The sequence below is a fragment of the Trichosurus vulpecula genome, chromosome 2, assembly GCF_011100635.1.
Source record: "Trichosurus vulpecula isolate mTriVul1 chromosome 2, mTriVul1.pri, whole genome shotgun sequence".
Lineage (NCBI taxonomy): Eukaryota > Metazoa > Chordata > Mammalia > Diprotodontia > Phalangeridae > Trichosurus > Trichosurus vulpecula.
This window is the reverse complement of record NC_050574.1, coordinates 451,754,149-451,775,473: the sequence shown is the minus strand read 5'-3', so window position 1 is coordinate 451,775,473 and position 21,325 is coordinate 451,754,149. Positions and strand designations below refer to the sequence as shown.

The following is a 21,325-nucleotide window of genomic DNA, read 5'->3' as shown; positions in this document are numbered from 1 at the left end:
ACTTTTTTTGTTTTTGAACATCTGATTTTAAAACTTTGAGTTCCAAATTCTCTCCCCTCTTCCCTTCTCACCCACCCTCCCTAAGAAGTCCAGCAATTCAACCTAGGCCACATGTGTATCATTATGTATAACCCTTCCACAATACTCATGTTGTGAAAGACTAACTACATTTTGCTCCTTCCCAAACCATCCCCCTTTATTGAATTTTCTCCCTTGACCCTGTCCCCTTTCCAAAGTGTTTGTTTTGATTACCTCCACCCCCATCTGCCCTCCTCTCCATCATCCCCCCCCTTTTATTTTTTTTATCTTCCTCCCTCTTCTTTCCTGTGGGGTAAGATACCCAACTGAGTATGTATGGTATTCCCCCTCAGGCAAAATCTGATGAGAACAAGGTTCACTCATTCCCCCCTCACCTGCCCTCTCCCCTCCTCCCACAGAACTGCTTCCTCTTGCCACCTTTATTCGAGATAATCCACCCCATTCTATCTCTTCCTATCTCCCTCTCTCAGTATGTTGCTCTCTCATCCCTTAATTTCATTTTATTTCTTTTAGATATCTTCCCTTCATCTTCAACTCGCCCTGTGTCTGCTCTCTCTCTTTTACACATATATGTATATATACATATATAAAAACACACATATATATACACATACGTACACATACATACATAAACACATAGATATATACATACATACACATTCACTTATATATATACATAAACATATATATATATATATGCATATTCCCTTCAACTACCCTAATACTGAGGTCTCATGAATCATACACATCATCTTTCCATGTAGGAATGTAAACAAAACAGTTCAACTTTAGTAAATCCCTTGCAATTTCCGTTTCTTGATTACCTTTTCATGCTTCTCTTGATTCTTGTGTTTGAAAGTCAAATTTTCTATTCAGTTCTGGTCTTTTCACTGAGAAAGCTTGAAAGTCCTCTATTTTATTGAAAATCCATATTTTGCCTTGGAACATGATGCTCAGTTTCGCTGGGTAGGTGATTCTAGGTTTTAATCCTAGCTCCACTGATCTCTGGAATATCACATTCCAAGCCCTTCGATCTCTTAATGTAGAAGCTGCCAGATCTGGGTTATTCTGATTGGGTTTCCACAATACTGAAATTGTTTCTTTCTGGCTGCTTGCAGTATTTTCTCCTTGATCTGGGAGCTCTGGAATTTGGTGACAATATTCCTAGGAGATTTCTTTTTGGGATCTATCTGAGGAGGCAATCGATGGATTCTTTCAATTTCTATTTTGCCCTGTGGCTCTAGAATATCAGGGCAGTTCTCCTTGATAATTTCTTGAAAGATGGTATCTAGGCTCTTTTTTTGATCATGGCTTTCAGGTAGTCCAATAATTTTTAAATTATCTCTCCTGGATCTATTTTCCAGGTCAGTGGTTTTTCCAAGGAGATATTTCACATTGTCTTCCATTTTTTCATTCCTTTGGTTCTGTTTTATAATATCCTGGTTTCTCATAAAGTCACTAGCTTCCACTTGCTCCAATCTAATTTTTAAAGTAGTATTTTCTTCAGTGGTCTTTTGGACCTCCTTTTCCATTTGGCTAATTCTGCCTTTCAAGGCATTCTTCTCCTCATTGGCTTTTTGGAGCTCTTTTGCCATTTGAGTTAGTCTGTTTTTTAAGGTGTTGTTTTCTTCAGTGTATTTTTCAGTATTTTTTTTGGGTCTCCTTTAGCAATTCGTTGACTTGTTTTTCATGGTTTTCTCGCATCCTTCTCATTTCTCTTCCCAATTTTTCCTCTACTTCTCTAACTTGCTTTTCCAACTCCTTTTTGAGCTCTTCCATGGCCTGGGGCCAGTTCATGTTTTTCTTGGAGGTTTCTGTTGTAGGCTCTATGACTTTGTTGTCTTCTTTAGGCTGTATGTTTTGGTCTTCTTTGTCACCAAAGAAAGAATCCAAAGTCTGAGACTGAATCTGGGTGTGTTTTCGCTGCCTGGCCATATTCCCAACCAATTAACTTGACCCTTGAGTTTTTCAGTGGGGTATGACTGCTTGTAGACTAACGAGTTCTACGTTCCATGTTTGGGGGAGAGGTGCCAGCTCTGTCAGACCCGCACTGCTCCTTCCCCAAGAACCCCCAGTCTAGACTGGGCTTAGATCTTCAGCAGGCTGTGCACTCCTGCTCTGATCTGCCAGTTAATTCCTCCCACCAGGTGGGCCTGGAGCCAGAAGTAACAACAGCTGTAGGCTGCCCCACCTCCGCTGCCCCCGGGGCTGGAAGCCAAACCGCGAACTCCTTCCACTCCCGCAGCTTTTCCCACTAACCTTCTCCGAAGTCTTTGGTGTTTGTGGGTCAAGGGGTCTGGTAACTGCCGCAGCTCACATATTCAGGGCACTAGGGCCCCCTCCGCCCGGCTTCTGGTCTGGATGGTCCACTCCATTCCCAGCTCCCAGCTCCGTGTGAAATAGACCTCACCCAGAGACCATCCAGGCTGTCCTGGGCTGGAGCCCTGCTTCCCTCTGCTGTTCTGTGGGTTCTGCCGTTCTAGAATTGGTTCAGAGCCATTTTTTGTAGGTTTTTGGAGGAACTCAGGTACGGAGCTCACTCTGGTTCCTGCTTACCAGCCGCCATCTTGGCTCTGCCCCCTCAAGAAAAAAATTTTTTAAAAAAGAAAAAAAACACAGATCTTACCACATCATTACTCCTACTTCCTTTTACTTCTGGATGAAATACAAAATTCTCAACCTAGCACTGGATCATGAATTTAATAACCAACATTCAAATACACAAAGAACAACAAAAAATATAAACTGTATGAAATGGTGAACTAGTGATGTAGTTTGTTTTAAAGTACATGTTAAATTTAAAATATTAGTAACAAAATTGTTCGATTTATTTCTATGTTCCATTCTGAGCTTTTTTTTGCTTACTGTGCTGCTAATTATGATTAAAGACATTCTCCACCCATTTAATAGGCCTCCGGTAGAGCTAGTTAAGGGAAGCTTGAATAGGGGAGCCTTGATTGTAGGCAGACCCACCCTTGGCTAAGTAGATGCTTAGCCCCAGGGCCCTAAACAGGGTAGACATACCCTGAGGGCAGCCACTAAGCTCAGACTGGAATGCTGCTTAAGAAGATGACAACAGAACTTTGGGAGAAGAGAGAGCTGCAAGGGAGAACTGGAAAAGGGAGAGACACGGAGAGAACTGCAAGGGGGGGAAGAGGACACAAGCAAGGAGAGAGTTAGGATTCGTGAGGGGGTGTTTACAGGAAGGCCCTAGCAGAGGGGAAGGTTACAGGACAGCTCGGCTCCTTGCTGCGATATTGTGTTTTAATTTCCCTGCTGTGACACTGAAGTGGGCTCACTGGTTTGGGGATATAATTGTATAATTGTTGCTATGTCGAATTGGAATTACTGGTTTGGGGATTTGATCCTCTGGTGTCTGAATACATGTTTTACTTCTTCTGCCTTCTATATAATCCCTTATACTTTGCGATTCCAAACTATACAGGCATATTTATGGTCACCATCAATATCATGAATCTTGCCTTACTGATACAGTTACAAATGTTCCTTTTCCTTCCTCCCTATTATTTTCCAAAACCTCATCCCTTCTCCCTCAATCCTCCAATTGAGCTTTCCCTTGCAACAAGGATTAGCACTTAAGACCCTTCACAACCCGATTCCTACCTCCCCTTCTAGACTTATCTCCTATTTGTGTGAGGTAGTTCGAGAATAAAGTGTGAAGACCTCACAGGGTATATGTGTGTGTGTGTATATATATATATATACACACACACATACATGTATTTATATCTAAAATGTTTGAGAATATGTAGAGAAAAGGGAAATGGGACAAATTTGAGTCTGTGGGAATCTGATTATTTAGCCTTTAGGAATGTCTTTCTCCCCCTTCTTCTTTAGATTTACAGATGTCACCTCAGCTGTGAATAGAATACAAGATTGTGAAAGCTTCCCTATGAATAACTCAAGGAAGGCCATATTCAAATAGAGATAGTACAAATTTAGTTAGGATGTGAACCTCACCAGGCCTGAGTTTCATTTTCCCGTAAATCATATGATTTCAGGAAATCAGGTGATATTCCCCTCTCCCCCTCCCCTAGCCTACTCACAAACTGCCATCTTAACATTAAAGTTTCCCTATAAGGTAATTCTGTAGTTTCTGTGCTGCTATTGGGTAAAACTTATTCCTGGTTAGATTGTGAGGCCACTCGTCTCCACAAATGGGGACGAGGGTCCAGCCTCTGGGGTGGGATTTCTTAGAATTGTTTGTACAAGGGTATATATCTCCCTGCTTGCCTCCCCCCCCCCACCTTTGCCACTCTTCACTGCTATCTCTGCCCTGGTAGTGAGAGATGCCCAATTCTCGAGACTTGATCAAATAAAGCTTGTTTTTTTCTACCTTGAGAAACCGAGACATCTGTTTTTTTTACTTGAGCCAGTGGGTTTTTGTCCCACATATAATGCTTCCCTATGCCTACTCTCCATTTCAGTAAAACCAGGCTGCTAGCTATTTCTCATACATAACTTTTTTCTGTGCCTTTGCACAAGCAGGTCTCTATGTCTGGAATGAGTCCTTCCTCACTTCCACCCTGAACACACAATTTTCCTTCAAAGCACAGTTCAGTTACCACCTCACCATCTCTCTAATGGTTTGCACTCTCTGCCTCTTGAAAACACTCTGTATTTCCTTACTTGTATTCCCATTCTATATACCAACCCCCGGATGTAAGGTAATTGAGAACAAGGCCTGTTTTATTTTTGCATCCTCACTAACGCTGCATCGCACACAGCGGTTAATTAATCAAGTAATCACTTTTCATTATTCAATTTTATATAATAACTTCTGGAAACTCAAGAGTTTCACGGTATTTTTAACTAGGAGAAAAAAAATGACCGTCATGAAAAGGAGACAGGCCAGTCACGTAGCGAAAGAAGTACAGCACTGACAGATTTAATTCAATAGTTTTTCATCCTCTATGGAAGTTATAGAAAGACATAAATAACCATTGCACATGGAAGGCAGGGACGGATCGCAATCTGTCTGCTTGGAAGGAGAACATAGAGAGGAGACAGCTAAGTATTCAAAGAAAGAAATTAGCAATTCTAAGAGATGACAGAAGCTCTCCAAAAGAAGGAATCAGGCGAAATCTAAAAAGTGCTATTTCCTCCAAATACAACAGCTGACAAGATAGAAAATTATAGTAACTGGTCTTTAAATTTTTAAAAAGATCGATACCTATGTGTCTTTGACATCACATAAATCTCTCAACAGGGCTCTCCCCCGTAACAAACAGGAGAAAAAAAGAGTTCAGCAAAGCTAAAGAACGCTTGAAGGGGCTAACCTACGCAGCGTTCCAAACACATAGTCCTGTGTATCTGAAAAGAAAGAGAAGAGATAAAGGTGCCCTGCCGGTCTATTCTCTGGGGCCAAATGAGTCACAAAATCATGGTTTTACATCATTCAGTTCGGTGTGTTTTGCTATCCTTTCCAATTCCACTACCGTCAATGGACCTGTTTTCCTTCATCAGCTGCAGTCACTGGGTTTGGGGGCCTTGCCTCGAGCTTCTCCATTCTTCCAGTCACTTAGGTTCTCAACCGCGGCCTTATCCTTGACTCTTCACTTCCCTCATCCTAAGTTCGGAAGGGCTAAGTCTTGCCCGTCTGTATTGGCGATTAAGTTGGGCCTTTCTTACTGTTTTAGAGTGATTAAGTGTCTCTGATTGAGCCTTACTAGGTGCAAAGCGCCAGGCCCAAACCCCTACCCACTAGGTTCTAAGCCTATGTGAGTGTGAAGCCCTCAGGGTCCTAAGGGGAGTTGCTAAGACCAGAACCAATAGTAGGAGCCTGAGTTCTGGTTGCTCAGATGACGTTTGATGATGGCTGAAGAGTGTATAAAAAGAGAGAATAGAGCTATTTTGCTTAGGGCTCTCACTCTTGGAGGCCTGTTGACACGGCGACTCTGGGCGGCTGTAGTGAAGAGCCCTCAGCTTGTAAACCCAGATGTTGGGACTTTGTTAAACCCTGGCAACCATGCATTGAGATTTGAATCAGACAACGTCTGTCTGTTGATGTTTGTAATTTGTTTGTGTTTGCTCTGAAGTTCAGGGTGCTGGCTTTTTCCCCATAACTAAGTGGATGATATCTGTATGCTGGATTAAAGTGAGATTGTTAACCCCTTAATGTTACTTTCCTTAGTAAAGCAGATCAAAGAACCTGTGCTGGCAGCTTTCTGTGTGCTGATTGTTGGCGGGTCTTACATTTACAGCAGCTGCTAGCCGAATTGTTGCAACACCATCTTACCTCTACGTCTCACAACTGTATCATGCTCTCTCTTCTCACAGCTACTCACACTTCACACTAGTTCACTCATATGGCTTCTCTCTGGGACAACTGAAGACTAATTGGTTTCCCTGACTCCTTTCTCCCTTAGCTTTTTTTCCATTCTCCATGAAGTTGCCAACATAATTTTCCTCAAGTCCTGGCCTGACCAGGTCACTGCTCAAACTCCAACGGCTTCCCAATAAAACATAAGTTACTGTTAAGCTTTTAAATACCTAATACCTTCACAACCTGCCCTCAACCCACCTTTCCAACCACATCATGCATTTTCCCACTTGCCATACTCTGTTTTTGTACTGGCTTACCACCATGCCTCCAATACACTCCTACTTCACCTCTGCCTCTCAGGATCCCTTGTTTCCAACTCAAGTTGTACCTATTAGACAAAGTCTTCCCTAATTTCTTCACCCTTCTACTACTCCACTTCCCCCTCCACCAATTTTGCTTTGCTTTGTGTATATCTATTTAGGTATGTTCTGCTGGATAAAATGTAACCTCCTTGAAGAGAGGGGCTGTTTTACTTCTCTGTATCCTCCAATGGAGAGTTAAGTGTCTAGATTTCAAGGGTTCCCAAACTTATTTGGCTTACTGCTTCCTTTAAAAAAAGACTACTCAGCATCCCCCTGGAAATCTACTTTCTTTAACCCTTTAGTGGTTTTTTAAAAGTTTGCATCATTTCAAAAAAATATAATTTTTTTTAAATGAAGCATCTCAAAGTTTATAATAACTTATTGTAATTAATTAAATGATTAATGATTTAATAATAAATTAAGAATAAATAATTAATAATATAATAATAATGAAATATTTAATAATAAATTATTGTAATAATTTATTGTAAATTCATGGTTCTTTCCTTCACTTAAACTTTGATGATGCAATATTGTGTTATGTAATCTTATAGTATCATACTGTAAACAAGTCATTACATGCACGTATTTCTGCCAATGCATGCTGGACTTCCCTGGACTGCCAACGCTTGCTTGTTAAGACCTGTCTGCAGACTTGACCACAATGGTTATAACTTGCATTTTGTGTGTGTGTTTGGAAAACAATTAACTATGACTTTAACTGTGGTATACAACAGATGAAAGAAGGATTTTTGAATTTTTCTTCTCTTCTTTCCTTATGCTTCCACTGCCCCCTTATTTTTATTCAAAACCCCCCAACTGCACTGGAGGATACTACCAACCCCTCCCCACCCATTGGTGCAGCGACCCTCCCCCCCCAGGGACCACTTTGGGAATCGTAGGCTTAAATAAGTGTTTGACTGATTCCACAAAGGGGTGGAATACCCCTAGGGTATATAGTACCTGAGCACAGTAGAATTTGAGTTCTTTAAGGGCCCAGGCTGTTTTTCCTGTGGTCTTTGCCTCTGTAGCACCGCACACTGACCACAGAGTAGGTACTTAATAAATGCTTGAGGCCTTAGATTAGCTATGAAAGTTTCAATTTCAAAAGCTTTTACTCCACACAGTGATTCAGAACTGCACCTACATCAATTGCACTTCAGGGAGACTTCGACATCACACACAATTTTGTATGAACACACACATTATGCATATGTAGGTATATGCACATACATAAACACACGCATATACACACACATGCACACATTTGTCAGTGTCCTCCCGGGAGATATTGTGGAATGATCTTCCCCGCTCGCACCAGTGAATGAAGTACGAGATCTGGAGTCAGTAGGGCCTGATTTTGAATGCAGTCTCAACGAGGAGCTTTTCCGTCCTGGACAAAGGTTCGGTGTGCTCACTCATAAATCGAATAGGCCTTTGTAAACACCTGATGGGTGCCAGGCGCTGGGGATGACAAGGACAAAAGGGAGACATCTCCAACCTTAAGGCGCTCACGATCCTAAAGGAGCGAGAACTTGTAAATATCAGGGCACACACAAAATCACGATGGCTACAATGTCTCCAGCACTCCCAAGATCTGCAAAGTGCCTCATAAGTAAGAGCTCGTTCCATCATCGCAATGACCCGGAGAGGTGGGTGCTACTTATTATCACCAGAGTTGAAGTGAATCGATCGCGGTCAGACAGCCATTACGGGGGAGGCTGGATCTGAAGAAAGGCCTTTCTGACTCCAGGACGGGGGCTCCAAGCACCGAGCCGGCTAAGCTAAGTACCCCTGGTAGGGGAAAGTCTCCAGCAGTTGAGGGTGAGGGAGGGTCCGGGAAAGCTGACACTTGATCAGTATCTTAAATGGAAATCAGGGAATCCAAGGGGGCTGCGGTGAGCAGGGAAGGCATGACAGGCAGGGGGCACGGCCAGTGCAGAGGAAAGGCCGGAGATGGAGCGTCACGCGCCAGGAAATGGATGGGGGGGCTGCAAAGAGAGGTCGGTGGCAGGTTATTTGGAGGCTAACAATAGGCCCCTATCTCAAAGGATCAAAAGATACGACAAGGGCAAAAAAGACCCGAGACCATTATTCGGGATGCTCCCGGGAGTCGCGCTCCGGATCCCCGCGCTCCACGCGTCACGCGTGCGCGTGGGGGGCGCGTGGGGGGGTGGGGAGTTAAGCTTCAAGCGACCCGCCGGCCCGGACTGAGCACCATCCCCCGGCGCAGCCAGCACCGCGCCAGCGCTGTCCCTGGGGGAGTCCGGGAGCGGGAGCCGCGGGGAAGCTCCGCCGGGGCGGGGGCGGGGGGAGCGACAGCTGCTCACCTTGAACATGTTGCTGGCCGCAGCGGCGGATCCGGCTTGGGGGTCACCTCGGTTTAACTCCACCCACCGCGGAAAAGCTCGCTACAGCGGCGCGGCCAGGACAATCTTATTCAGGGAGCGACGCGTGCTCGGAAAACTTCCGGCGACCCGTAGTGCAAACTTTATTAATAGCCCGGCCGCGGCCGCGAACACCCGCAGGCTATGAGTCGCCAAGAGCAACCGAGAGGGAGGAGCCTCCCGGGGATTGCTAGGCAGCGGGGGGAAAACGCGCGCACGCGCGATAGCCGAGGCTGCTGGCAGTCCGGCTTGAGGGGGCTGCGGGGGGCTGCCGGGGCTGCGGGGGGCTGCCGGGGCTGCGGGAGGGCCGGGGCGCTTGCAGTCCAGCGTTTGTCCCCATCTCCGCCCCGGCGTGAGGTCCAGATGCACAGGCCGACTGACGCATGTGGAGAAAGCTGCCCCTCCGGCTGACACCACCTACGCAGCTGCCTTTTCCCCCGTCGTGTCGTCGTCTCCAGTTACCACCACCGAGCCTTTTCTTGTTGACGCCCCTGGACCTGTTTTCACTATGAAATAAAAACTTGCAGCCCATCATCTCCCACCTCCGAGCCCTTGCCTCCCCGCCCCGAAGCCCAACCTCAAGTCTGCCTTTATCCATCCCCTCGCTGCTCATGAGTCTCCAGATCCGAGGACCGGACTTTGGAAAGAAAGAAAAGAAAGAAAGAGAAAAAGAAAAAAATCCAAGAAAGAGACGGACCCGAGATCCCCCGGTGACGGTCGTGACTGGAAGTGAGGACCCAGGGAGAGGGGCCCGTTAGAGGCCCCTTCTCGGTTCGGCCAGGAAGTGAGAGGTAAAATCCAGGGGGGCAGGAAACATCCCCCGAAATCGGGGAGCTGAGGAGCTGCCATGTGGAAGAAGGAAGGAAGGCCCGAGTTCAAATCCAGCCTCAGACACTCCCTAGGCGGTAGGACCCTGCAGCGAGTCCCTTCACCTCCGTCCGTTCCAGGTTCCTCCTCTGTAAAATGGGGAGAATGACAGCCCCTCGTGGTGAGGATCCGAGGAGATCATTGTCCAGCAGTCAGCCCAGTGCCCGGCCCTTACCGGCGCTGGGTAATTCCGGCGATCTTTAGCTATTACCGTCATTAGCACAGCTATGATCGCGGTCCTCGAGAGCCTGGGAGGCCGTGCTGTCATTTATCCCCATTTTACAAATAAGGAAACTGAGGCTGAGAGGTCACGTGGCTCGGGGGATGGGCGGGTCTAAGGGAAAGAGGAGGCAGGCGAGGAGAGCTGGGGGGCTCCCAGGGATGGAAGGAAGATTAGTCCAGGCCAGCCCCTTGGTCTTACAGATGAGTTACCCAAAGCCCAGTTAGTGAGCCAACTTGACTAGGCCGGAGCTCCCGTGATAAGATGGCAGGACTGGATCATATAAGGAAATCATACTATAGGTGGTGCTGGGTCTGGAGCCAGGAAGATCTGAATCTAGATCCTGCCTCAAACCCTTAATAATTGTGTGACCAGGGGCAAGGCTCGACCTCTCCCAGCTTGGGTTTGTTCATCTTAGCTGGGAATTACAATAGCGGCCACCTTCAGGGAGTTGGATGAGGTGTTTGTAACAAAGCTTCACAAGCCTTAAAGCTCTATATAAATGCTAGTTCTTAATAATAATAACATAAGAAAAACCTATCAAACACCCCAAGCTGGTGTTCCTAACATTACTGTGTCAGGGACCCCGCCTCAGCAGTCTGGGGAAGCTTAGGGACCCCCCTCTCAGAATGCTTTTGAATACAGAGGATAACTGAACAAACCAGTCATCTTGCCTTAGAAATGTTTTTTAAAAACCGGGTTCGCAGGCCTCAGCGTTTAGAGCTGTCACAAAGGGCAGGGAGGTGCCGCAGGAGCTGGCTGAGGCGGGGTAATGACCATTCTCACCTGTGTTGTTGGGATTTTTGTTCCGGTACAGGTTTGTATAGGTGGCCGCTGAAGTACAGACTCTGAAATTCCATGATTCTGTGAAAACCGGAAGTGGAAGTCCATGTTAATCCATTCATATTTGAGGTGCAAGATTTTCAGTTTGCTGCATCATACCTGTTAACTCTGGGGTCCCTCCATTCCAGGCCTCTTGTCTTCTCCCTCTATGTTATTGCACCTGGTGATCTCCTCAGCTCCCATGGTTGCTGTTATCATCTCTATGCATTTTAATCTCAGCTCTGCAAGTGTTGGTTTGGTTTTTTTTTGACAGTTAAGTAAACTGAGACTCCAAGAAGTTAAATGATTTTTCCATAGTCACACACCTATTAAATAGGATCAAACTTATTAGACCCCAGAAAGTGCCTCAACCTGGAACATAGACCTAGATCTTCTGACTCTTAGGTCTGAGGTCCTTTCCACCATATCATGTCACAGTTATACAGGGTGTTCCTAAGGTCTGGACACATAGGCAAAAATGCGTATTTTCAAGAAATGAATGAAATTTTCAACATTTTATTTAATTGGAATATTAACCAATAACATCTTCAATATGATTTCCATCATTTGTGATGCAAAGGTTGATGCGCTTTGCAAGAATCATGTGAACTCGATGCAGTAACTCCACCTTGCTGTCAGTTTTAGCACATTCACTCTTTATGCGTTCGATCAAGTGTGTCGCATCTGTGATTTTCATCGAGCTTCAAAGTAGGCATTTGTGCCTGTGTCCAGACTTTTGGGACACCTTGTAGAATGTTAGGGCTGGAAAGACTCTTAAAGCTCATTAAACCCTTCATTTTACAAATAAAGAACCTGTAGAGGGGCAGCCAGGTGGTGCAGTGAGTAGAGCACTGGCCCTGGAGTCAGGAGGACCTGAGTTCAAATCCAGCCTCAGACACTTGACAAACATACTAGCGGTGTGACCTTGGGCCAGTCACTTAACCCCAATTGCCCTGCCTGCCCCCCTCCAAAAAAAGAAAAAGAAAACCTGAAGAACAGATAGGGTAAATGACTTGTCCAGGGTCACACAGCTAGTTAAGAGTTAACCTGAGACTGTAGAATCTAGATCCTCTAATGCCTAATCCAGTGGTCTTATTAATAACACAGTTTTCTATTATATGAAATTCTGTAAATTTAATAGCATCCTAAAAAAATCTTTGCCTTTTTAAGAGTTTTGAAATTAGCATTGTAATTGATATCTCACACAGCCTATCTTGACTAAGGTTCAAATGATGTAATATTATGGAAATTATGTTCATTTTCTTTGCTTTCAGATTTCTTCACTGTGAAAAATGTCATCTATAAGTTCATTAGAGCTGGATGGAGACTCAGATGATTCAGAATTAAGAGCTGAATTTCAGGAAGTAAAGTTGTCAGATGTTGTTCCGCTAGAGGACCTTAAAACGTAAGCACTCCATTGTTGAATATGTATCAATTTTGGCATTTGTACCCATTTCTTTGTATCGTTATGCCAGATGACACAAAGTAGGTTTAAGATCTCTTATTTATGGATCATACATTTGTTTTTAAATTAATTTGAACTAATTTGAACTCTAGCTTTTGTGTCCATATCCATGAGGCTTAAAATAACAACTCCATACCCTGCATTTTTCTCCTATACAGTAAGATTATGAAACTTGATTCACCTCTTTACCAGGTACCCTCTTTATACAGGACACGGTGCTAGGGGAGATTAAAAAAAATAAATTTGACACTTCTTGATCATATGGAACTCTCAGTCTGCTACTGGGACTGTGAGTAATGACATCAGGATATGCAAAAATGTACACAGTCTGTCAGTCATGTTGATGATGATTGTGGCAAGAACCAGGGATACAAAGGATGTCACATTAGTCCTTACCCTCAAGAAACCCATATGAGGAGGAGATAGCATATAAATGGGTACATACAAGATTTATACAGATGAGATGAAAGGTAATTTCAGAAGGGGAGGCAGTAACCAGAGTTGAGTTGAGGGGAGGGATGTAGTCAATGCAGGCCTCTTGCCAAAGGTGAGATTCAAACTGAGTCTTGAAGGAATCAGGGAAGTAAGAGACAGCAAGGAGGAGGAAAAGCACAACAAGTGTGGAGACAACCAGGACTGAGGTGCCGAGACGGGGATGGAGGGTTGTGTGTAAGAAACAGCAAGCTGGCCGCTGCATCTGGATCAGAGGGAGGAATAGTGTGAGAAAGTGCTCAGTGAGAATGTTCGATCCTGGAGAGAACAGAGAGTCACAAGAGCTTAATTAGTAGTGGAGTGACGTGGTCAAAACTGTGCTTTAAGAAAAACTGCTTTGGCAGCTGAGTCTAGGATGGATTGGAGCAGGGGGGGTAGGGGGTGGGGGGGGTGGACCTTAGGTAGGGAGATCAATCAGATGGCTTTTGCAAGAGACTGGGCAAGAGCTTGAGAGCCTGAGCTAGGGAGGTGGCTACGTGAATGGAAAGAAGGGGATATGATGTCTGTTATTTGAGGGGCTGCTACTTGTCGCACTGTGGCGTGTGAGGGACTGATGATGGATACCCAGAAGGATGCCCAAACAGCAGCCAATGATATATATCTGTGGAGAATGTCATACAGAAAATGAAATAAAATCCAGGGATCCAATCAGGTGTAGAGAATATGGATATAGAATAATATACAAGAAAAGAACAAAAAGATTGGTGGTTTTTGATGCCCAGTGAAATCCTAAGAATTCAGAGTAAAAGCTTCTTCTGGAATTCCTACAACCATTTCAAATTGTATAGCTTTTGTGTTATATGCTTTTATTTTACAGATAACACTCTTCCATTCTGTAGGTATAAATTATTTTTAAAATAAAATTTTCAAATGTAGTGTCAAAGTGAAAAAAAAAAGAAGGGGATATGATACATAGAAGAAATGTTGTGAAGGCAGAAATGATGAGATAGGGCAATGGATTATTTATTTTAGATGAGAGATAAGAGTCATTCCTTTGACACTGTGGAGTCATAGATGACCCCAAAAATGCAGTCCTGGGTGACCTATAATACCCTCAATAGGAACAGAGTTTGAGACGCGGTGCCAAGATGACAGATTAGCGGGAAGAAGTACAACGAGTCCTTTCCCCAAATCCTCTGGACAGATCTAGAAAAGGCGCTAGACCAAGTCTTGATGGGGAAATTCAAGAAAACAGCACAGTGAATCATTTTCTCCATCCTGCGTTGGCATAAGGAGACAGACTGAGAGGTTTGTGAACATTGAAGATGGTATATGATCAGGACTCCAACACAGGGAGGGGCTGTGTCCTAGGGTGAGAGGAGGTCTCGGGTCATATGGGGACACCTAGCGCATGAACAGGCGCCGGCTGAGTGTTTGTTACCTACTATCCAGTCACGGATCCAAGGCAAACTGAGGAAAGCACCTGCGTCCGAGGGTGAAGAACAGTTGCAGACCCTCAGCGGCATCCTGAGCAAAGAGGAAGTTCAGAAGCAAGCAGCTGCAGTGTGGTTTAGGTTCCAAAAGCAGAGTGGGCCTCAAGTCCAGCTTTCAGCCCAATCAGAAACTTGCTATTATTCCTTGATAACTGGGGCAGGAATACCAAACCAGAGGGAAGGTTGCAGTTCTCTCTCTCTGAACCATAGGAGCTTTCTAGTCGGCTAACAGCAGTTTAATATTTCTCAGATGTAAACCTAGGTAAAGAACTTGCAGAGCTTAGACCAAGGCACCGGTGATGAGACTGTGTCCTGGATCAGAAAACTTTGAGAGCGCTGAAAGAAAAAAGAAAACTGAAAGCTTGCAGGTTCCTGGGCTAAAGTCTCCCTGAAAGCCTGGAATAACGCAACATCCCTCACCACCCCAAGAAAGTAGCAGCAGGACCCTCAAAAACTTTCATTCCAGAAGTATATAAAGCCTAAACCCAACAAAGTCTGAAGTCAGAAGTTAGGCTAAAAGAGTAAACAAACAAAAAAAAAACAAAAAAAAGAATCTCACCATAAAAAACTTATAGCAGCAGGGACACTCAAGACACAAACCCAAAAGAAGAGAATGACTCCAATACTTCTACAAGCAAAGCCTCAAATAAAAATAACAGCTTGGGTACAAATTCAACTAGAATTCCTGGAAGATATGATGTAAGAATTTAAATTTTTTTTTAATGTTTTGCAATTTTTTAATGAAATGAGACTTCAGGGGGAAAAATTGAAAACTAACATACAGAAAAGCAGAAATATTACATATACCATTTTCTGACCAGAGTGCAATAAAAATTATATTCATTAAGTGTCCTTTGAAGCATAGATTGAAAATCAGTTGCAAACTAAACAACCTAATCTTAAAGAATAGGTAGAATAAAAAACAAATCATAGAAACCATAATTTCATTAAAGATAAAGATAGCAATGACATAACATTCCAAAATTTGTGGGATATGTAGCCAGAACAGTATTGAAGGAAATTTTATATCTGTGCACTCTTTTATCAGTAAAAGAGAGAAATTGGTCATGCAACTAAAATATCTAGAAAACCAACAAATTAAACAGCCCCTGAAAAGAGAAATCCTGAAAATCAACAGAAAGATTAACTAAATTAAAATTTTAAAAACCACTAACTATTAAATGAAACTAGGAGTTGGTTTTGTGAAAAATCCAACAACAGATAAAGCATTCACTAATTTAATTTTTTTAAAAGAATATCAAATTACCAGCCTCAAAAATGAAAAAGATGAATTCATCACCATTGAAAATGAAATAAAGGAATTATTTGGAGCTCTTTTGCCCAACTCTCTACCAATAAAACTGACAAATTTTAATTAAAAGGATGACTATATAAAAATATAAATTGTCCAGATTAACAGAACAGAAAATAGAATATTTAAATAGTCCTTAGAAAAAGAAATTAAATAAAATAAACTGCCTAGGAAAAAAAAACAGACCTATATGGATTTACAAGTGAATTCTACCAAATATTCAAAGAATCACTAATTCCAATACTGTGTAGAATGTTTGAAAAAATAAGTAAATAAGGAATCCTATCAATTTACTTCTGTGACAAAAATGGTCTTGATATTGAAGCCAGGGAGAGTCAAAACAGAAAAAGAAAACTATAGACCAATTTCCCTGATGAATATTGATGCAAAAATTTTAAATAAGATATTAGCAAGGAAATTACAGCAATATATCACAAAGACTATACACTGTAATCAGGTCTGGTTCACTATTAGGAAAATCATAAGCATAATTGACCATATTAACAAAAAAAAATTCACATGATCATTTCAGTAGAGACAGAAAAGAGCTTTTCACAAAATACACCACCAATCCCTGTTTTAAAAAAAAATACTATAAAGTATAGGAATAAATGGAGCTTTTCTTAAAATAATATGTAGTGTCTATCTAAAGCCAAGAGCAAGCCTCATCTATAGTTGGGATAAACTAGAAATCTTCCCAAAAGATCTGGAGTGAAGCAAGAATGTCCATTAACACCATTACTATTCAGTATTATACAGTATTATGCTACCTATAGCAATAAGACAAGAAAAAGAAATGGAAGGAATAAGCATAAGCCACAAGGATACATCTTTCATTGTTTGCAGATGATATAATGGTATACTTAAAGAACCCTGGAGAGCCAACCATAAAACTAGTTGAAACAATGGCTTTAGTGCAGTTGCAGGATGTAAAATAAATCCACCCAAATCATCAACATTTCTATGCATTGCTCCCCACCAAGAAAAAATTCCCAGCAGGAAGAGATAGAGAAATTCCATTTAAAATAACTCCAGACAATATAAAATATTTGTGAATCTACTGAGCAGACAATATAAAATACTTGTGAATCTACCTACCAAAGCATACACAGGAAATATATATGAACACAAAGCACTTTTCACACAAAGATCTAAATAATTGGAGAAATATTAATTGCTCGTGGATAGGCAGAGCCAATATAATAAAAATGACAATACTATCTAAATTAACGTACTTATTTAGTTCCATATCAGTCTACCAAAGAATTACTTTGCACAGCTAGAAAAAAATAATAACAGTTGATCTGAAGGAATGAAAGGTCAAGAATATCAAAGGCAATCATGGAGGGGGCAGGCAGGAAGGAGGGCTAGCAGTACTAAATCTCAAACTACATTACCAAGCAGTAATCATCAAAACAATAAGGTAGTGGATAAGAATCAGGGTGGTTGACCAATGGACGAGATTAAGGACATATTATAGAGAAGTAAATAACTACAATAGCCTAGCGTTTGGTAAACCCCAAAATACCAGCTATTGGGTCAAGAACTTACTATTTGACAAAAACTGCTGGGAAAACTGGAAAGTAGTCTGGCAGAAACTAGACCCAACAGACCAGCGTCTCATACCATATACCAAGATAAACTCAAAATGGGTATGTGATTTAGACATAAAGGGTGATATCATGAACAAATTAAGGAAATATGGAGGAAATTACCTGTCAGATCTATGGATAGGAAAAGATAGAAAGATTTGTGAGAAGTAAAGTGGATAGTTTTGATTTTACAAAATTAAACTGTTTTTGCACAAACAAAATAATGCAGCCAAAATTATAAGAAAAGCATGAAACCAGAGGAAAAAAGTTGCTGCAAGTTTCTTTGATAAAGATTTCATTTCCCAAATATATAGACAACTAAGCCAATTGGTCAAAGGATATGAACAGACAGTTTTCAGTGGAAAAAAATCAAAGCTATAGATAGTCATATGAAAAAATGTTCTAAATCACTAATAACTAGAAAAATGCAATTTAAAACAATTCTGGGGTGTCACCTCATACCTATCAGATTGGGCAAGACGGCAAGAAAGGAAAATGGCAAATGTTGGAGGGGATTTGAGAAAATAGGCACACTAATGCATTGTTGGTGAACCTATGAACTAGTGCAGCCATTCTGTAGAACAGTTTAGAACTATGCCCGAAGGGCTACAAAATTGTGCATACCTTTGACCCAGCAATACTTCTTCTAGGTCTATACCCCAAGGACATCCAAGAAAGGAAAAGGACCCATATGTAGAAAAATACTTAGAGCAGGTCTTTCTATGGCAGCAAGGACTTGGAAACTTACGAGATGCCCATCAATTGTGGAATGGCTGAATACATTATGGTAGATGAGTGTGACAAAATGCTGTAATAAATGATGAAGTGGATGGCTTCAGAAAAGCCTGGGAAGACTTGGATGAGATTTGGGTGAAAAGTAAATTGAACAGAACCAAGCAAATACTACCCAGTAACAGCAGCATTTTAAAGATAATCAGCTCTGATCAGAACAATTGTTATTCAGTCATTTCAGGCGTGTCCAGCTCTTCCTGATCCCGTTTGGGGTTTTTTTGGCAAAAGTATTACAGTGGTTGCCATTTCCTTCTCCAGCTCGTTTTATAGATGAACAAACTGAGGCAAGTGGGGTTAAGTGACTTGCCCAGGGTCACCCAGCTAGTGTCTGAGGCCAGTTTTGAATTCAGGTCTTCTTGACTCCAGGCCCAGCAGTCTAACCTCTATCTGCTCTGCCAGCTAGCTGCCCCACTCAATACAGTGATCCGCCACAACTCCAAACGTAAACCTCTACCACCTCCAGCCTCCGGACCGATGGTCTCAGAGTACAGATCGAAGCATCTTTTTCTTCGTTCTTCCTTTTTTTCCCTTCTGGAACGTGGCTGATATGGAAATATGTTTTTCGTGACTTCATACGTATGATAGGTCTCATATTTCTTGCCTTCTCAATGAGTGGAGGAGAGAGTATAGGGAAGGAGAGAACTCAAAACTGAAAATAAAAATTAAAAAAAAAGATGAGGTTATACTAATATCAGCTCCAGAGCTGACTTCTGAGCTTTCCCTTTTGTATAGGAAAACCTTGTCTCTGACATGTTAGGGGTGTTTTCTTATCCATGATTTCCCCTCCCAAATGGACACTTTGGGATTTCTTGAGCATTTTAATTGGTTAATTGAACAAAAGAAAGAGAAGTGAGGAGAGACTGAGACTCATGTCCTAGCTGGTTTGGGACCTGTTTGCATGGATAGGATCCTGCTCTTTGTGGCCTTGACTCAATCCCTGCATAGGTCAGGTGGTCATCAGCTCGTATGAAGAACAAAAGTGCCTAAGTTTGTTCATGCTGTGAAATGTTGGTTAAACACTCTGAAGCATGCTGTAAGTACAGTAAACATGTGAGTAATTATTTAGGGCCTTTGTTCAGTACTTATATTTATAAGAGAAATAAGTAGTGAATCGTCTAGAGCTAAAATAGGTTCTAACACATCCTTGACTCTTCTTTCTCTCTCCCCCACTCCCCATATTCAATCAGTTATCAATTCATGTTAATTCTACCTCTACTTGATTTCTTGAGTCAATTCTCTTTTTAGCCACTCACATGACTCTGTGACTTACTTAGTTCAGGCCCTCATCACCTCTCACTAGGACTTTTATAGTAACTTTCTAAATGGTGTCTCTGCTTCCAGGCAGACTTTCCTCCCTAATTCATCCTTTACAGAACTTGCAAATAAATTTCCCAGATTCCAAAATAATAAGACAGAAGTCTGTGTCATACTCAGAAATCTCCAGCGGTTTCCTGTTGCCTTAGAATGTAATTCAGACTCTTTAGCCTGGCATCTAAGGCCCTCTGTAAAAAAGACAAAAACAAAAAGCCCTACCTTTTCAGACCTGTTTCACATTACTTCTCTGGCTAATTTGGACTGATAGCTGTTCCCCAAATTTAGCATTCTATTTTCTGTCTTCAGTCATTCACACATGGTGTTCCCCATGCCTGGGAGGTACTACCTCCTCACTTCTGCTGCTCAGACCACTCATTGTGAGTCTTCAAAGCTCACCTTAGGGGCCTTCCCTGATATCTACCCCCTACAAGTTATTATTGCTCACTCCCTCTTCAGACTCATTTATATTTACTTTTGTTCCTGTTACGCTAGGCAGCGTGGTGTAGAGAGAGAACATTGAATTTGGAGTCAGAAAAACCTGCGTTTGCTTCTTGCTTCATTTACTTAGTAGAATAATGGTAGACTAAGGGCTCAGGTCTCTAGGTTGTCTCAGTGGTTATCAAGGTGGCGGTGTGTGAGCCACTTAATGAATGGTTGTTAAATTGAGTTGAATTGAATGACACAAATCTGAGAGCATTAAGTGACAAATTGAATAACTGATTCAAGGTCCAAGGAGATCTCCACCGACTAGAATGTTGGTCTGAATGACTTCTACTGTCCTGGTGGTGACAGTGGGTAGAAATCAAGGATCATGAATTTACAGCTGGAAGAGACCTTGGCGGCTGTACGTACAACCACCTTGTTTTACAGATAACAAAACAGACTCAAGAAGTTAATATTTATTTCTACTATGTTTCACATTTGAATTCCCAAAATCATCTTTACAAATAAAAGCTCGATAGCAATATCTGGGAAAAGCAACGACAATCCGAAAATGCCACTAAGACTTCAAACCAAGTATGGTATAAAGTATGATTTAGTGGCCAAGAAAAGCTTACTTGATTTTAGCCTGTATTCAGAGAGACAAGGGAGATGGGAGTCCTGCAATATGACCTCTGGTCTTCCCCAGTCATTCCATAGGACACCACATTTTTCTAGCTCTTATCCTGTCTTTCTAATTTTCCTTTCATTGTCTCATTTAGTGGCTTCTAGGGGGACTTCTAACAAGATGTCTGGGTGGGAGGTCATGTATAAGGCCATCTTTCCCTCAGAACCTTCAGAACAGTTAGAAATTGGGGAACGGGGCACTGAGAGCTTCTGAGCATGTGCAGACTGACCATCGTCCTTCCAGTGCAGCTAAGCTGGAAGGAGAACAAGGTTGAGTCATTGGGACTTTTTATAAGCATTCTTAATTCTGCATCAGAGGCCAGTCAAAAAGCCTTTCCTTACTGCACAGTAAGAGAACAGGAAAATAGTCATAGAATGCCTGTGCAACCTCTGAAGTGCATGTGGGAATTGCATCAGGCCAGGCATGCTGCATACATTCATAATAGCCAACCTCTCAGTGAGTGGCCAGTCCTGTTAGAACATGCCAAATAAACTAAAATCAACAAGAGCTTAAAGAGAGAGAAAAGGGAAAAAAAATCCCCAAAGAAAATCTGTTAATACAGTCAATAGTACTATGAAATAAAAATGTTGGTAGAAAACTCCAGAAGAGAAACATAATTTTGCAAAAGCTGCAGTTAGATACCTGTGAGAGACTAGATTAACCACAAGGACCTCTTACATGGTGGGAAGGCCTTAAAAAAGAAGATAATTGAATTTAAAACTCTAAATGAAAAATTCAAAAGAAGAACAGAGGTTTAACCTTAATCTTAGCAAAGCAGTGGTGCATACCTCAGAATGAAGATCAAAAATTCAGTGATGCAACTGTTGCTCATCC

General features: G+C 42.2%; 2 protein-coding genes across 2 annotated transcripts in view; one reads left to right on the top strand and one right to left on the bottom strand.

Moving 5' to 3' along the window:
* APOO (apolipoprotein O) overlaps positions 1-9,091 on the bottom strand; it is a 97,798-nt gene extending 88,707 nt beyond the window's left edge. Inside the window, exon 1 of the mRNA XM_036747747.1 lies at positions 9,018-9,091. Coding sequence (XP_036603642.1) covers positions 9,018-9,026 — 9 coding nt within the window. The 5' untranslated portion in view covers positions 9,027-9,091. The remainder of the gene's footprint in view (positions 1-9,017) is intronic.
* A 197-nt stretch (positions 9,092-9,288) lies between these two features.
* C2HXorf58 (chromosome 2 CXorf58 homolog) overlaps positions 9,289-21,325 on the top strand; it is a 66,332-nt gene continuing 54,295 nt past the window's right edge. Inside the window, exons 1-2 of the mRNA XM_036744659.1 lie at positions 9,289-9,865; positions 12,258-12,388. Coding sequence (XP_036600554.1) covers positions 12,276-12,388 — 113 coding nt within the window. The 5' untranslated portion in view covers positions 9,289-9,865; positions 12,258-12,275. The remainder of the gene's footprint in view (positions 9,866-12,257; positions 12,389-21,325) is intronic.